General features: G+C 48.4%; 1 protein-coding gene across 1 annotated transcript; it reads right to left on the bottom strand.

Moving 5' to 3' along the window:
• Positions 1-6,845: 6,845 nt before the first annotated feature.
• LOC144163378 (terminal uridylyltransferase 7-like) lies at positions 6,846-11,165 on the bottom strand. Its single transcript, XM_077694348.1, has 6 exons — positions 11,030-11,165; positions 10,332-10,432; positions 10,087-10,248; positions 8,762-8,850; positions 8,240-8,353; positions 6,846-7,199 (listed from the first exon to the last, which is right to left on the bottom strand). The coding sequence occupies exons 5-6, from the start codon at positions 8,294-8,296 to the stop codon at positions 7,062-7,064; spliced, it is 195 nt and encodes a 64-aa protein (XP_077550474.1). The 5' UTR covers positions 8,297-8,353; positions 8,762-8,850; positions 10,087-10,248; positions 10,332-10,432; positions 11,030-11,165; the 3' UTR covers positions 6,846-7,061.
• Positions 11,166-18,170: the final 7,005 nt, after the last annotated feature.

The raw sequence follows: 18,170 nt of genomic DNA, 5'->3' as shown, positions 1-18,170 counted from the left end.
ATGCGTGTAGTGTGATGAAAATGTGGTGTTCCATGATGCCTTACGCGCAAAATATCATATGCGCACAGCTTAATGGACATTTACTAACATCCGCAGACCAGGAGAGCGATCTCGTTTGATCCGTTGATGGCGTGTGATCATCTGGGAGATAGTCAGAAGTTCCGTCTGCTCGCGTATTGTTACCCCAGTAAATTTGCCAGCGTATTTTTATGCGAGCAGACAACTCTTCTGTCGCCAGCAGGCGATATTTCTGACGATCTCGCAGACGACATTATAATTTGGAAATAATGCTTAGCGCTGCAGAAAAGTAAACAACTGTTGAAAATCAGAATGCAAAGGGCATTTAAGTAATCTGTCTTTATCAAAGGAGCTTCTGAAGGCATTTTTACGCGAAGATCAGACGATACTTCTGACGTGTGTTGTTGACCGCACTCTTGCAGACAATCAGCTCAAAGCAACGGCCTGTGTGTGTTGGTAAATGTCCATTAAGCTGCTCGCATATTATATTTTGCACCTAAGGCATCAAGGAACACCACGTTGTCATCGCACCACGCGCATCAAAGCCTGCAAAGCTGCGCCCTGAACAACATTCCGACAGCTGGATTAAATTGGTTGGCACTTGGATCAAATTCGATGGCGTTTGGATTAAATTGGCTGTTGCTTGTATTATATTGTATGGCGACTGGATTAAACTGAGCGGGAAAACCTGTAGAAGGTACACTAAGACTAAGCCGCCTAAAAATCAGTGTGGCTGCCTGCCATAACTGGCTTTCTGATAATGCTTAAGTCAATTTTCATTACACTATTTAACATTGTCTGGCAGACCTTTGTCGCCAAGTTTTTATTCAAGAGTATGCACACTGAATACCAACTTGGACTGTGCCCGTATGCAAAATCTTTTAACTGTTGACAGTTCTCGTCCCGTCATTACCTCCATTCTATATTCTTGTTCTTATAGTTTTCACTGCGTCATCGTACGGGTTGCAAGAATATTTTGTTAAAATAAACTACAAGCAGCAGATACAAAACTGACTGCTCTAACAACAGCCCAAAATGGAAAGGCGGGCTTACCTCATCTGCAAAGTAAGCACTGGGAAGCTCGCCTCCTGGCATACCAAACAGGTCCTTGGAGCGTTCACAGTGCTCCTTGGCAAAAGCCCGTTTGATGGCGTCTCTTTCTGAAAGAAATGTGGGCGCACACAGTCGTTGAAGTGGCAGTTCTTTTAAAGGGGCTCTCCTACTCAAAAGTGTATGTGCAGCTCCTACTCAAAAGTGTATGTGCAGCTTGAAGGTGCGGGTATGCGATGGAAGGAGGGGACTTACTTTTTGGGTTCAGGCTTTTGCCAACGTTTTGGTCCAGCCTGAACGGATCTGGAAAGCAGATTGTGAGAGAGGCGTGAGCCATTGAAGGATAAGCATGTTCCGCAGTGCAGTTGGTCATTTAGACTTAAAAACGTTGCAAGTTTGAAAACGTGTAGTATCACGTAGTCACGGTACTAAGACACGGGGGACACTCATTTTTCAATGCCTCGCGCTGGAACGTTACATCTCCGTGGAAAAAAACGCGTACTGAAAGAACACACCGGGACACTCCTTTTCCAACGTTCCACGCTAGAACGCTTCGGTAATCAGCAAAGCTGATTACCTCTACCCCCCAATGGTTTCATCTCCGTGGGCAAAAATGTCAAGGCGGCAAAAATACGCTTATACACTGCATGAGGTTTCATGTGAGTGGAGATGGCCTGGGATTTTTTCACAGTAATTTTTAGGCTATGGTATGTTTCAAATTGTTTTCACTCGATCACCATTGTAAATGAGAGCCACACTGCAAATGTATAAAATGAAAGGTTGTCTGCGCTTTACCAGTCCACTGTAGAGGTGCAAAAATGGACTTCCTAACCTTTTAACTAATCTGTTTAACAGAATCTGCAGTAAAAGAAGTTTAATCAGTGGCACAAGTAGGAATAGGGACCAAACATCGTATGTTGTATCGGAATATCTGTTGTAAGCAGATCTGTTGTAAAACCAGGTTACATTGAAGGACAAGTAGACGGTTATGACAATCCCTGGGCACATTTTGTCCGTCATGGCACAGACCATGAGAAGGAAGATGGGTGCAGGAATGATATGAGCCGGGTGGCATTTGTCAAGTGTTCCGGAATGACTGGTACACAACAACTGTGTACCTACAGCAATGACATATGTTGCGGAAACTTGGGATGTCACTGAGCACCTCTAGACGAACTTAGATCAAGATCGGCTCGACGAGCCATGGAATGGAAAAAGCTGGGTGTAGTGCTCGGGGATAAGAAAACAGCAGCCTACATCTCCTTCATGTCGTGCGTGGGAAAGTTACTTGAGTCTAAGCCAGACTACAACCATACCTAGACGAACACGCGCCACTGCCGCACACAATGTTTGGGTTTCGACCGGGGTTATCCACACAGGATGTACTAATACAAATTAAAGAAGAAATTATTGATCGAATTAACAACACACTAACAAAAGCCATATTAGCCTTAGATCTTAAGGGCACTTTCGACAATGTTGCTCACGATCTTATATTCGACAACCTCGCAGGAACCAAGTGTGGCCAAAGAACGTACAACTACGTACGAGCATTCCTCAAAGATCGCACAGCTACAATAGGGGTGGGGAACATTCACTCAGACACCATCCCTCTAGCAGGAAAAGGCACGCCACAGGGGTCGGTTCTTTCCCCAATGCTGTTTAACTTAGCAATGAGCTGACTGCACCCCCTTCTGGATGCCATACCGGGAATCAGACACGCGCTGTACGCGGATGATATTACCATCTGGGCCACCAGCGGCTCTGATGGAGAAATACAAGACGCGTTACAGGAAGCAGCGAACGCCACCCAACAGTATGCAAGGGCAGGGGGACTAACCTGCACCCTACAAAAATCAGAACTGCTCATAGCCAGAAAAGGCCGCTGGAAAACTGACCCACTGCCCGACATTACGGTCACTGTCGAGGTCGAGCCAGTTAACAGAGTAGGAAGGCTACGGTTGCTAGGGTTGCATGTGCAAACGAATGCGAAGGCCAAGTACACCTTGGGACTACTGAAAAAACAAATTAATCAAATAATCCACATGATCCGAAGGATAACCAACCGCCGCCATGGCCTTAAAGAAGCGGACGTACTACGCATCGTGCAGGCTCTAATCATAAGCCGCATAGCCTATCATGTACCTTACCACCGACTTACCCAGGCAGAGACGGCAGAGACTAAGCAGCTGGACACCCTAATCCGCACCGCCGTAAAGGCCGCGACAGGCATCCCCGTCTACGCCTCAACGAACCTGTTATTACGATTGAGCCTACATAATACCACGATGGAATTAATTGAAGCACAAAAAGTCAGTCAATTAGAAAGATTGAAACGCACCCCTACAGGGAGACACGTCCTCCAACAACTAGGATACTCAACATCTGAGCTTGCCCCTTGCGAGCTCAAACCAATACCCCCGGAAATTAGAGTGAGAATAACAGTATCACCCATGCCCAGAAATATGCATCCAGAACATCATGCCGGCAGGCGTGCCGCGCGGGCACCGGATATACGGCAGTAACCCCGACACCCTCTATACGGATGCAGCAGACTATCCAGCCATAAATGCCAAGGTGGTAGCGGTAGACGACTGGAGGGGTGAGACAATAACATCAGCCACCATACGCTCCGGGAACAGCATGGAAGCAAAAGAGTGTGCAATAGCACTCGCTGTCAGCACACGCCCTTCAGGGAACCCAATAAATGTTATATCCGACTTGCAAGAGGCGACCGCCCACCACATCCTGCAGCGAAACCGACACACTCCACCAGTCCGTCTAATCTGGACACCTGGGCATGCATGTTTCCCTGGCAATGAACGCGTTCATGCGGTAGCCCGAGGCCTCACCCTCCGGGCGCCAGCGGAAGACCAACCCAAACCAGACAAGACAGTAAGTATCCCACTGAAATACACACATAAATTACAACACTACAGACTCTCTTGTAGGACACTTCCTCTGCCACACGCACAACTCACCTGTGAGGAAGCCGCTGCATGGCGCCAGCTACAAACTAACACGTTTCCTAGCCTCTCGCTCCGGCACACATTCTACCCCACCATGTACCCAGACAGATGGCCATCCTGCGGAGGACACCCGAACCTGTATCCCTCCACATGGGAATGCCCCAATCCTCCGAGCCAATTGCCTATACCCAGCCTCTCCCCCTCCGGATGGGAAGCCGCTCTTTCCAGCTCAGCCTAGGACGACCAGCGCGGACTGATCGACCGGGCAAGACGGATCGCAGCAGCAAATGGGGCCCTGGACTAAGCCTGCATACCTGCCAACCTGGAGACTTGCGAATTCGTAAAACTCGCGGACCGGGGTGGGGGCAGTGCACATCAATTGTTTTAAGTTTGAAGTGATTAAGATTCTGTGACAAGCGTGTTAACGTTTTCGCAAGCATAACTGAGGACCGTCAGTCTTGAAGAGTAATGGGCAACTCCACTGGGCAGGAGGAGCAAATTCTGACGTGTACAGTTTCAAAGACACATTGTAGTACTGCGGCGGCTTCGAGCTCGCCATTGCACTGCGAAGCAATTACCACAGTTGTACGTACCTCAGGTCATACTGAATCGGTCGCGGCAGTCATACAAAAAGTGATGCGAACACAGTCCTAAGAGGCCCTTAAACAACGTGCTATAAACAGGCTTGCCGATGTGGCAGCGAGTTCTGGATATGGATACATAGTCCACCCCGAGAAGACTGCTGGTTATGATAGCAAGAGTACGTATTGCCCTCTCGTGCACGCGGTGTAAGGTACCACCGTGTCGTTTCAATAGATTTTCCCCTCTTTCTAGTTTTTGAAAATACGTAAAATTTCAGGCAAGTTTCGTAAAATCGTAAGATGGGTCGAAATACGTACATGTTATGGAAAATTCGGAAGAGTTGGCAAGTATGACAAAGGGCACCACCCTCTGAGAGCTGAACGATCTGACTTTATAAAAAAGTTTACTACTACTACTACTACTGGATTAGGGAACAAAGTGGTGTGGAAAACATTCCGGGGTGGATTAAGCGAAAGTGGAATGCAGATGAGGGAGAATTGGTGAACCATCCATTGAACAGAGTGGTTGCCAGGGGATGGTAAATGAAACAGGGGAAGACCAGAGATTAGATGGAGAGATGAGCCCATAAAATTTGGGGCCGAAAATGGACTTGAAATTTCAACTTGCAATACTAGCAGTTGGAAACTCTTGGGAGAGGCCTTCGTTCTGTGGTGGACACTAAAGGAACGATGATGGTGGTGGTATCATCTCTGCAGCATGCACCTTCTCCAGCTAGACTCTTCGATGTGTGCCTACAAGTGGACCGCTTGGAAGCATTAGAATTAAAAACAAGGGAGAGAGTGACCAACCTTCAACGGCAATGAAGCTGCTGGTCCACTCCTTCTGAAGCCTGGTAAGTGGGGCCTTCTGACGGATGCAGACGATGTCCTTCTTGAAGTCAAACTGCCCCAAGTAGAACCACAACATTCCGAGCCACAACTCACCCACCGACCAGTTGTTCTGGCCAAACTCAGTCCACACTTCTTTCTGCATTAGAGAAAGAGTGGGGAGAGTTCCAACTCACAGACAGCTTTAGACGACTAAGATCTCAAACGAGACAAGCAGCATAATTAGATACCTAATTAGATACCTAAGTCAGCATCACAACACCAAGAATCCCTGTTACTGCTGAAGATGAAAACATAGACAGGGAGACAGAGTAACATAGATGTTAACAAGTGTAGGCCGTGGCTTTGTAAAAGACCAATGCATTAATAACTACAAGACAAATTAAAAAAAAATGAAAGCAGTTGCACTAATACTGTATTATCCAGGGCCCATATCAGTCCTTAAAAACCGTGAAAACCCTTGAATTTGAAAAGCTTGTTCTCAACACTTTGAATGTGCTAAAATTTTTACAAGCCTTTGAAAGTCCTTGACTCCTTGAATTTTTCTTTTTAATTAGCATAAAGGTCACATGAGCCAAGGACTGAGCGAGTGCTTGTTGCTTGGTTGATCTTCTTTGGTGAATTAAAGTTTGCTTTTTGTAGCACACTGAAAGCGGTTGTGTAACTCTAACCACCATGTATGAGAAATTGGCGAAGAAGGAAATGTCGCTGGAGACATCGCTTTGACAAATGCCTCTAGACAAGTCCCCTGCTGTCGAAACCTTGGCTCTAGCAGCGTTCGCCTTCTTCGATGTCCCCTCTTCGTTTCAGGCGTCCGACTTCCCTTAAGTCTTATTCAGACTTTTAACAGACTGCGTGGTCCTTGAAAGTTCTTATAAATCGTTTAATTTTTGTCATACAAACCAGCATGAACTCCGAAATTTAGGTGTTTTTTTTTAACGTACTCACAAAGGAGGCACCGGCATCGGCCTTAATCTTCGACCCCTAATGAGGCTGCATTGTTGCCAGGTTTGCATACTGCCTTCTTGAACTAGATGTGTACTCCACCCCCCGCCATGAAAATTGCAAACCACAGTTTGATAAAGACGGCATGGCAGGCAATGGTCACGACAGAACCACTCATCAGATTGTCGAGGCTTCCGAGATTCATTGGATCAACACCAATTGCGTACACAAGCCTTCGTTAGCATTACGGGACAAAGGACTGCACTTTTAGGTCGACTGTCCATGCAAGAAGAGCAGCATACTCCAAACATTCTTGTCTTGTTTGTTAGAATGGTAAATATGTCCCCCTTTCAATAGATTTCAGTTGTTAGTTAGCAATGTTTCTGTGTTCCTCTCTTCCTGTGTCAAATTCACCGTGCCAAGAGATTCCACAAGGCCAAGCGAAAAGTCGTTATCAGTGCAATTGGTTCCCCTTGAAATCAAAACTGCACGGCCGTTCCCCCTTGACAGCCCTTCCATTTTTTTCCATGAAGACATAGACATCAGATGCTTGCGAAATGTGTCTTTTCGAATCCTGGGCCATTCAATGAATAGTCTTAAGTTCAGGATAATCGGGATCAACTTCCGCCATTTACCATGTACAAAGAAATTACCGTAGACCTCTCTCCAGGATATTTTCGCTGTCACAAGCTATGCACGTGCTTACCAGGCGGCCAATGTCCTCAAAGAACCATACGTTCCAGTTGTCGACCATCACTTCTGGCTTTGGCTCCCCCTCCGGGTACAACTGCAACACAGGAGCGGGAGTCAGTGTAACACTGATCAAATTCTGAGAGGAACTCAGTGTAACTCCCCACTGTAACGCTGACTTCCATTAGGAAGTCAGTGTTACAGCGGGGGCCTTGTTGCACTAAAAGGGTGAGCCAGACACTTAATAAAAACAGCAGTCTTTTTTTTTAATGAGTGCAAACTGCGCAAATGCTCACAATTTCCTTAATGGAATGGTCGTAAGAAATGAGAAGAACTTGGCTTGCAAGAGAACAAAATATAGTAGACTCCCACAAAGCTGAGTATGAACAAAGAAAAGAAGTCTCAAGTATTTTTGAAATGTTGACAGGTGTTGGGAGAATGTTGAGGACTACACTTACATTGTGTGAAGCTAATTTTAAAGGAACGTAACTGCACTGTAGGAATTTGAGGACCAGAAAAGTTGAAACATTCTTTCATTTGACAGCAGTATTTAGTGCTGGTTCTGACAAGCTATTCCTTGACCACTGTGTCAATAAGACTCCAAGAATGGAAAAACTTAAGTCATTTTTTTATGTTGCATCAGGCCATAAAATGCACAAGCTACATTATCAACACAGAAAACTTGATTTTCAAATGCCACTCACTTTGTTCTTGCATGTGCGCTGCCTATTGGCCTGGTTACTCATTTTTAATATTTGTAGGCAAATCTTCAAATCGGATGAATTTGTATTCAATTTAAAGAATTGATTATTCCTTCGGTCTTGGCCATATGTTTGGCCACGTTACAAATATTCAGGCTTGTATTGACCGCCAAGCATGCTGTAACCTCAAAACTCGGTCGCTGAGAAGGAATGCCACGCTCAAAGTGTTACATATTAGCAAACGGGAAAGCACACATGTGCATTGTATATTGAATTGTTTCTTTTTTAAGCTTCTTTTGTGGCATGCTTTGAAATATACGGTTATGTAACGGATATTTTAAGTCCGCTTTTGTTTTTTTCCTCTGGAGGCTCCTGATGAGTTTGATAAGGAAATTCCACTACTTATGGCCTCTCCCAGAATCGGTGCAGTGCTTACCTCTTGCAGTACTGGGACAACCGGGGGCTTGCATTGCTGAAGGTAGTGAATGGCCATCAACAGGTAGGCGTAGGAAGAGAGGCTTCCCTGCGAGGCATCGCCGATCTTGTTCGTCTGGAAAGTCATTCACGTCTGTAAACAATTGCTCCGCACAGTTCGACAGATTAGTATTGCACCACATTGAGAAAGAGAAAACAGTCCTGGCGAACTTGCAACACGTAACAAAACCTGGTGCACAATTCACAAAATTACTCAACTATACGACTTACGTTGCCAGGGGGCGGGATGATCTCAGATCTTTTCAACTTACAACAGTGCAGTGAAACAGCAGAGAGCGAGTAGGTTCTGTATGTCTTCAGGTGGATGATGGCTGTGACAGACAGCTACTTTAAATTTGCTCAGAACCTTTTATTAGAGGCTAGCCAATAGTTATCCCCAGCAGAATTTGATACCACAAACTGTTTTCCAAGTGTTGGGCTCAGGCTTTGCACTTCATTAGCTGCATTGCGTCGAGACACCCACCTTGGCCAGATGTTTGAGGGCATAGCCCAGCTCCTGGACCCTTGTGTCAATGAGGCTGTAGTCTTCAGAAGCCTCGTGTTGTGTTGTGCCTGGAAATGAGAAGCAAAAAAATAGGGAATTGACCAGTTTTGTGGAGTGTTTCACAACACAACCGCGAAATGAACAAGAAGCTATTTCTTGCACTCCGCGTAGATTTGCAAGTATTCTGTCAAGCCTTTCCCGATAGCCATTTGACGGATTGCTTGATTAGATTGTTTACGGCATTGGACACAGGAAAATTGTAGTTACGAGAACAAACCTGCTTTCAGGTGAGTAAAAGTGGGACTGTCTAATATTTGTGTTACACGGACATTTCAAAGACGTCTGGAAGGCCTTCGAACCAATTGTCTACTGAGTGGCGCATTGACTTTACATTAAATGCATTTATGAATAAGATTTCGGCGCACGATAAAGATCCCCAGGTGGTCAAAATTAATTCGGAGCCCTCCACTACGGCGCGCCTCATCGCCTGCGTTGCGTCGGCGCGTTAAACCCAACAATCAATCAATCAATCATTTATGAATAAGCGTTCAAGCGTCGATTCAAGGTCACCCTGTAGCACAGGCATAAAATAGAACTTCACAATATAGAAAGCCAACAGAGACGCTCAAAGCTGTAAAACCACCTCAATAGAGAAATTTGTGATTCAACAGGGCACTGAAGTAAACTTGTTAAACCCCTACTTCAAGGTGCATAGTGTTATCTTTCATTTAATTATTTCATTGGTCCATAGCGCTACAGTTCACTCCTAAAACTTATGAGAAAAAAAACCAAGCACTGTTTTCGACCTCGCCGCAATCTATTGCAGTGATGTCGTATTGGCTTGCAGTGTTATCTGAGGCCATTTAAATGTCTCAAAATTTCTTGCAGATTTTGAGTTCAGTTGCAGTTTGTAAACGAATCACATGCAAGTCGTGTATAGTCCCCATGAATAAATGCAAGCCTGTCACCAATGATGGCACCAAGAATTCAGCTAAAACAATGGTGCAAGGTAAACGGTGCTCTTGACCGCACTTTTCTCGCGTAAATTGGCCAAGATTTGTAACACAAATTGAACACTTTAAACTTTGCCCTGATTGCTCTCAAAAGTGTACAACTTCAGTGTACCTTTTGCAAGCTGTACGTATCAGCTCATTATTTATCAAGGCGTGACTGTACAACGTTTTTAAGAGTACTCACTTAACATAGCACACCAGCTGTGAGATGCCAATTTAGTAATTTACTAGCATGTATTGTGCTAACATGTGTGCGTGCACGATATGAGGAAGTCTCGATGCAATACATACCAGTGTGTTGTACAAGGATATGTCCACCTCCAGGCCGCTCGGGGCATGCAAGAAGTGGACGATGGGCACCTTAGCTGTGGTGATCGCGAAGATCTTCTCCAGGAAGTTGTATCTGCGCAGCTTGTATTTAAGTGCCTTGATCACCTTGGCGTGGCAAAAGTCCTGGGAGGAAATGCCCCTTTGATGCTACGGTCCTCCCTTTGCGGATAGAAGACTGTTGACAACTAGCACTCCTGTCTACCTACCTTGCCATCCTTACTCTTGCCAAACGTCAGGCAGACGTCAACATCGCTTTCTCGGAAGCCAAAGCCACTACACGATGAGCCGAACAGGGTCAGCTTGGCATCTGCATTTGCAGAGAGGTTGTGTCATGATTCACGAAACACTCAGTGGTGCCACCATTGTACTTTTGAACAGCAATGTAACTCAAATAGTGCTCTTGTGAAGCTGTCGGTGTTGTAGAAGGATTTATCGTTGCTTTTGAGAAAAACCAACTTGAGAGCTGTTCCTTCACCAGGGTACTCGACGAACTACCGGCAATAATGTTATCCCTGCATAACCATCCCTTTGGTAGTTCCGTTCATGACCAAAGAATAATTCTTGCATGCATCCAAAATTTTTCAGGCTTGTGCCTGTATTGTTTTAGGTGCACTTGGTAGACTTTATGCATATGGTGCCTGCTGAAAAGGACTGCTGATAAGCGTCCAAGTTTTGTGTTGACTATCACAAAGATTTCAAAGCAACTCCTCCCTGCTACATAGCATGCACCTCGCAGTTTATTTAACCAACACATGTGCACAATTAGTGATTTTTTTCATTGACAAAGCTATCATATACTTTCAGTCTGTGTGCTTCCTGACCATCAAGGTGCTAATTGTGGCTTCAATTACTTCTTCAAAGATAAGAATGATCCCAGTGCTTGTTTAAACACTCTTGTCCTCACCTTTGTAGAGTGGCCGAATTAGGGACTGCAGTTCGTGTAGCAAATGTTGGCGATCTGCCTCTTCTTGTGGCGTTGGTGCACAGGTATCTGCAAGAAGAGAGCAAAAATGTAGTTGGCATACTTATCAGGAATGGTTTTCAAGAACTCTACAAGTCCTACGAAATGCATCGAACGTCAAGAAGAGAAACAACTGGCTTCACCTGCATGTTGTACCCCTGGTGTGCTCCGCCACACGCAACATGTCCTTTCTGTTCCACAAGTTATCAAATTCTGTCTTTCACACTAAGCACAAGCTTAATCTTGTAGTCAAGCTAACAAGCAAAACGGGATCACGAAGGCATAGTTCCAGGTCGTGCGGGAAAGCCACCCTTCTCGCATGAAAAAGCTGCCGCCGCGCTAGTGGCAGCGGCGAGGAGCGGCCGAGCAAAAACTGGCGCACGATATCGGACCGCTTATCAGATGAGCGGCCGCCGCTGCCGCCGCTTCCACAATCTCCGATGCCCAGTTGAGCAGAACTGACTGAATACGGGGTCTTGTGCGCAGCACTGAAAGCGAGCTTTCCGTCGGACTGGAACCCGTGGCATGTGGCAATCAGACGCGCAACTCTTGCGCTACGCGATATACAGGAACTCTAGTATAAAGGCATTGGTGGGCATTAAACGGGGCTTTTTGCTGTTCGTGAACTGCGCGTTGTTGGGTCATTCTTCGCAGGCTTCACGCCCACATTCGGCCCGGCTAGCGGCGTCCGCGCCACCCGGGCGCGTCCCTACATGGTGTCAGAAGTGGGATCTTGCGACAACCGTGCAACATGGAGGATAACCCAGCCGCCGCCTCCGCCGTGACCGCCAGCTTCACGTTGCGAACTCCGCCGCAGTTCACTTTCGACAAAAGTGGCTTCAACAATTCGAGGATTACTCCTTCGCCTCAGGGCTGTCCTCCGCCCCCGAAGAAACCAAAGTACGCACGCTCCTCTACTGTATGGGTCCTCAAGGTCGCGAGGTGCTTTCGTCTCTCATGTCAGACGCTGAGGCTTATCGCTCGTACTCCGGCGTGACAACGAGTCTTTCGGGATATTTTGTACCGTCAACGAGGTATACGAATCGAGCAGGTTCCACAAGCGCACGCAAGCGGTATGCAAGTCAGTCGACGTGTTTTTGACGGCGCTCCCAAATCTCGTGAAGAAATGCAACTACGCCTCTCGAGAAATCGACGACCGGCTTGTTCGGGACAGATTTATCGTAGGTTTGCTTGACTCTCGCTTGACTGACCAGCTCTGCCGCCATCCAAAGCTTACACTGGACGAGGCGCTCATCCAAGCGCGTCAGTACGACGACGCCGAAGCTGAGAAAAGGCGGCGTCAGGGGACAGGCTTCGCACCAGACGCACTGAACGTCGACGCCGTTGCGAATAAGCAGTATAGAATGGCAGCCGCCCCGGTGTGCGAGGCTGGCCGAAGTCGGCCTCGCACCGCGCCGGTCCGAAGTCGGCATGTGATTTTTGCGGCCACGCTCCTCATCCGCGATCTCAGTGCCCAGCACGGTGGGCCAAATGCAACCACTCTCGCAAGAACGGACGGACACTTCGCGGCGGTTTGCCGCTCGAATAGTACTAGGCATGCGCCGTGGATGCGTCGCAAACAGAACGCCGGAACAGAACAGAACACGTTGTTCATGTCAACGGACGCCCCCTTCAATTCAAGGTGGATACTGGAGCGGACGTTTCTGTCGTACCTCCGAGCTTCGCGGGTGCCCAGTAGACCTGGACAAACTCAAGGATGAACAGTTGATGGGTCCGGGCCGCTGCCGCCTAAAGTTGCTCGGGACGTTTCCTGCTACCCTGTTGTGGCGAGGCCGGACGGTATGCAAAAAATTGTACGTACGTCGTAGCAGACATTGACTCTCCTCTGCTGGGGTACTCGGCGGTAGTGGACCTGGGAGTCGTCCAGTTTGTTGACACCGTGGAAGACGCGGAAGCTCCGAACAGGCCCCCAACGTCAGCCAAGGCCACAGCTTCGCTGTTCTCAGGCCTTGGAGAGATGCTTGAAGAATGCCACATTCGCATCAAGCCTGGAGCGGTTCCATTTTCTCTCAGCGTTCCCAGGCGCATCCCTATTCCTCTCTAAGGTGTAGTCAAGAAGGACTTAGACGCGATGGAAAGGGACGGGGTCATCCGGCGAGTCACCGTGCCAACCCCATGGTGTGCTGGTATTGTGCTGGTACCCAAAGCGGATGGAGAATACAGAATTTGTGTCGACCTCACGAAGTTGAACCAAGTAGTTCTTCGGGAGAGACGCCTTATGCCCACAGTGGACCAGGTACTTGGGCGTCTGGGCAATGCCGCGCAGACTTCTCGAAACTTGATGAAAAGTCGGGGTTTCATCAAGTTCGGCTATCAATGAAAGCTGTCAGGAACTGACTACCTTCATAACCCCGTTTGGACGCTACTGCTACCGCCACCTGCCCTTCGGCATCACCTCCGCTCTCGAAGTGTTTCAGCGCCAAGTGTCTCGGATTCTAGAGGGTCTGGAAGGATGTGTGAACATGGTAGATGACATTGTAGTATTCGGCAGGGACCGTTCCGAGCACGACAGCAGACTCCAAGCAGTCCTTCGTAAGTTAGAACAAGCGGGCATTACGTTGAATGCCTCGAAATGCTCCTTCGGGGTATCTTCCGTCAAGTTCCTTGGTGTAGTGATAAGCGCCAGTGGCATCTAGGCTGACCCCGACAAGGTATCTGCTATTGTGAACCTGAAACCGCCCACAGATACGCAAGGCGTCCGTCGTTTCCTGGGCATGCTGAACCACATTGGAAGGTCTTTGCCGAACCTGTACTACACCGATTCGGCTCCTTTTGAACAAGAATGCGGTCTGGACCTGGGACCAAGCGCAAGCAACCTCTTTCTAGACATTGAAGAGAATGGTGGCATCTAATACTTGTATGGCTAGCTACAATCCGGAGCTGCCCACCCCTGTGTCGGCAGATGCCAGTTCGTTCGGGCTAGGCGCGGTTCTCTTGCAGGAGCAACAAACGGGAGAGCGACGGGCTGTCGCGTTCGCGTCAAGAGCACTGAATACCGCTGAGCAGCAGTACAGTCAGATTGAGAAGGAAGCGCTTGGTGTCTCTTGGGCCATCGAGGAATTCCTGCGCGGACTCAGCTTTGTCGTTGAAACCGACCATCAGCCGCTCGTCAGGTTGCTTGGCTCCGCCGATCTTGACCTCATGCCCCCTCGCATCCAGAGATTTCGCATAAGGCTCATGCGATATCAGTTCACCGTCAAGTATGTTCCAGGGAGGTACCTGGCCACTGCAGTCACCCTCTGTAGGGATCCTGAAGGCTCTTCTACGTCCAAAGTGGACAGCACAGAAATTTTTGTCTCTGGTCGTGGCAGCCCTTTCTTCAACCCTGACCGTACGTCTTGAAGACTTCGGGTCTCACCAAACTTCAGACAGCGAGCGCTCAATGCTGAAAGCATACTGCATGAAGCGGTGGCCTCGACGAGACCGGCTGCCGCTCAACATGACACGTTACTGGGAGCATCGTGGGGACTTCATATGCGAGGAACTTCCGTTCATGGGTGGACGTCTAGTTGTACCCGCAGCACTACGCAGAGACATCGTGAACCTGCTGCATGATGGTCATCAAGGCGTCAATCGATGCTAGGCGGTGGCCCGAGACTGTGTGGTGGACCGGTCTCAACAGCCAGGTTGAAGCAGCCGTAGAGAACTGCCTAGCATGTGCTTCTACACGCGTTCAACGCTGTGAGCCCGTGATTCTGACCGAGACACCATCAGCTCCGTGGAAGAGGGTAGACTTGTTTCATTTTGCTAATCAATATTTCCTTGTGGTTGTCGACTACCGTTCTCGCTACCCAGAGGTCATCACACTCCGGTCCGCTTCTGCGGACGCCGTTATTTCTGCAATCAAGAGCACGTTTGCCCGACACGGCATCCCGGTGGATCGTCAGCGACAACGGGCCAAGACCTATGGTTTCACACATGTCACGAGCAGTCCACGCTACCCGCAGTCAAACGGCGAAGCAGAGCGCATGGTTCGCACAATCAAGGAGTTGTTAATGAAGGCCACAGACCCGTTTCTGGCTCTGCTAGCATACCGTAACACTCCCGGTGTGTCTGGCTCACGGTGTAAGAATATTCTTACACCGTGGTCTGGCTACAGCCCGGCTCAACTGCTCATGGGACGCTCTCTGCGAACTCGTGTGCCAGCCACGGCTCAAAGCCTTGTTCCAGATTGGCCCCAGGTGAAAGAATTCAATGACAGAGATGCCGCCCAGAGACGAAGACAACAGAGAGACTATAATAACCGACACGCAGCGCATGACCTTCGGGCTCTCGACGATGAAGGGGAGGTATGGGTGCGTGACACGAGGTCAAGGGCGACGGTCCTAAGCCCAGCTCAGAGACCCCGCTCGTACATCGTCCAGACGCCCAGTGGCGTACTAGTGCGCAACCGCAGACATCTTGTCCCCTGCAGCAATCCTCAGTCAGCCCCCTCAGCTGACAGGGAAAGCACCAACCCTGCGGCCCCGACATCTACAATCCAAGTGCCGTCTCCCGGGCCACAGCTGGCAGCAACCGCTCACACTTCAGACACTCCAGCTCCTGCACCTGCTGCAGGATCGCCAGGCCACCGTTACGCACGATACGGCCGGCGCGTGGTGCCACCTCGGAAACTGGATTTGTGAGATTGCTGCAAGGACTGTTTCTTGGTGGTGCTCTTTTGTAGCACTTGTGTTTGAGAGCTCCGGAAGGAGGGATGTAGAGGACGCCACCTGATGATTGTAGTAACTGGGAGGTGGCGCCCCCACTCTGTATAAAGGCATTGGTGGGCATTAAACGGGGCTTTTTGCTGGTCGTGAACTGCGCGTTTTTGGGTCATTCTTCGCGCGCTTATCCAGATTAAAGCAGGTGGAAAGGAAATACAAAGAGTGCAAACCATCCGCATACTGGGCCTATGGCTTCAAGCCAGCGGCAGAAATAATGAGACAATAACTCGTCTAGACTGCAGTGCACAACAAACTAGTAGGCTCATTCGCAGAATTGCAAACAAGAACTCAGGCATGAAAGAAGCCAACCTCCGACTTGTTCAAGCGTTCGTGATCAGCAGAATCACGTACGCAGTACCATATCTAAAGCTAACCAAGGACGAGAAGGACAAGCTAGACGCGCTCATTAGAAAAAGCACCAAAACTGCCCTAGGACTTCCCATTTGTACCTCCACGGACAAGCTCATGAAGCTAGGCGTCTCCAACACCATAGACGAGCTCATCAAGGCGGCAAGAATTGCACAGCACCAAAGACTGTTGTCAACCAAGGCAGGCAGGCATATCTTGAGCAAACTCGGTATCCCCCATGAAGCCACAGACGACCCGCAAGAGGATATTCCCGCGGACATCAGAAACAATATCCGAATTCCTCCCCTTCCAAAGAACATGAACCCAGCGTTCCATGAGGATAGGAGACAGAGCAGGGCTGAAGCGCTACAGAGGACGGTGCGATGTATTATACACTGATGCTGCGGAATACCATCGCAGAAGAGACAAGATTGCGGTTGCGTCCGATGAAAACATGGTCATACGTGCATGCTGCACGATCAGAAATAGATCTGTCACAACGGCGGAAGAAGTGGCGATAGCGCTGGCAGCTACGTTCAAAAATACCAAAGTAATTATCTGCGACTCCAAAAACGCCATAAACAATTATAACAGAGGACGCATATCAGCTGAGGCGGTCAGAATCCTTGCCAAAAACCCCATGGACCATCAGGTTTTACTAATCTGGACCCCGGCCCATCAGGCTCTCAGAGGCAATGAAGGAGCAAACGAGCTCGCCCGAGGACTCACTTTCCAGGCAGGCTCAGGCGCTCCTTCCACAGGACACATACTGTCTGAAAAAGACAGGATGTTCACCTACCGAGAAGTAACTGAATACTACAGGTTAACAAGAAAAGAATACCCGGACGCAGACCGCAAACTCAGCAAGAAGGAAGAGGCAATCTGGCGAAAATTACAGGTTGGAACCTACCCAAATCCGCTACTGCTTAGTAAACTCTACCCAGGTCAATTTGAACCCAAATGCAAACATTGCGACAGCCTGGCAAGCATGGTCCACATGATATGGACGTGCCCACAGATATCCGATGGCAAGCATAGACACATGGGAGGCTCTGATGCTCAGCTCAGACCTAGAAGGCCAACGGACAATCATCAATCAAGCTCAGGCAGCCGCCAGGTCCCAAGGGATACTGGCCGACTCCTAGCAAGGGTATTAAAAACCCAGTGATTGATACTAAATAAAAGTTTTTTTCATTCATTCATTCGCGCGCTTCACGCCCACATTCGGCCCGGCTAGTGGCGTCCGCGCTACCCGGGCGCGTCTCTACAGTATCTGCTCTGACAAACGAGGACGCTCGTCCAGAAACAACTTGCCTAGTGGCGTAGGCCACACTGCAAACCCATGCATGGTTCATTGACATAAAGGCCACGGAAAGAGATGCACATTCCCGACGCTAATCTGTAATGGGCAACGCACACGTTTGTTTTTACTTTGTTTTTATTGCTCTCCTACTGGCATGACCAGCCCCGAACGTTTTTGCTTCTTTTATTTGTAAGCCTTTTTTGTGTCTGCAGAAGCACAAACTCTCCTCAAACTGTTGAAAAAGCAGGGATAAAGTAACAAGATGCTACACCAGCCCACAGTAGTAGCTCTAGTGACGTTACAAGCTTAGAAGCCACACTAGCTTGTTTACATTGCCCAGGTTACTTTGCCCTGGATATTATGGTGAACCGGCAGCATGCAGGAGCTGTGTACAATAGCAGGGCGTGCGCAGGTCACTGCTGAGAAAGCGTTCGTTATTATGCTTCCCTTAAGCAACGAAAAAATAGATAGTTGTCTGAGAGCGCGTACGCACTCTGACCAGCTGCTTTGCCTTTCACTGAGCCCTTTAAAGTTGGCTTCACCACTGTAGACAAAAGAATCGCCGAGAAAATGCTTTCTCAGGAGTGATGTGAGTGGCCTTGTAGGAAAATATGAAAGCCAAGGGGGCTTTTACTTGCGTTTTCTTATGCAACCAAAGTGTGACAGTGGCAGGCGTATGTTTGTATGATGTCGCCAAAGAGTGCTC

The sequence above is a fragment of the Haemaphysalis longicornis genome, unplaced genomic scaffold, assembly GCF_048455015.1.
Source record: "Haemaphysalis longicornis isolate Haplotype H1 unplaced genomic scaffold, Haemaphysalis longicornis Haplotype H1 scaffold_12, whole genome shotgun sequence".
Classification (NCBI taxonomy): Eukaryota; Metazoa; Arthropoda; class Arachnida; order Ixodida; family Ixodidae; genus Haemaphysalis; species Haemaphysalis longicornis.
This window is presented reverse-complemented; position numbering and strand designations above follow the sequence as displayed.

Excerpts from the sequence above, each read along its gene's own strand:
- LOC144163378 (XM_077694348.1), bottom strand. The coding sequence starts at position 8,296 with ATGGCCATTCACTACCTTCAGCAATGCAAGCCCCCGGTTGTCCCAGTA. Across the intron at positions 7,200-8,239 it reads TTGTCCCAGTACTGCAAGAG|TTGTACCCGGAGGGGGAGCC; the intron begins GTAAGCACTGCA and ends CCTGTGTTGCAG.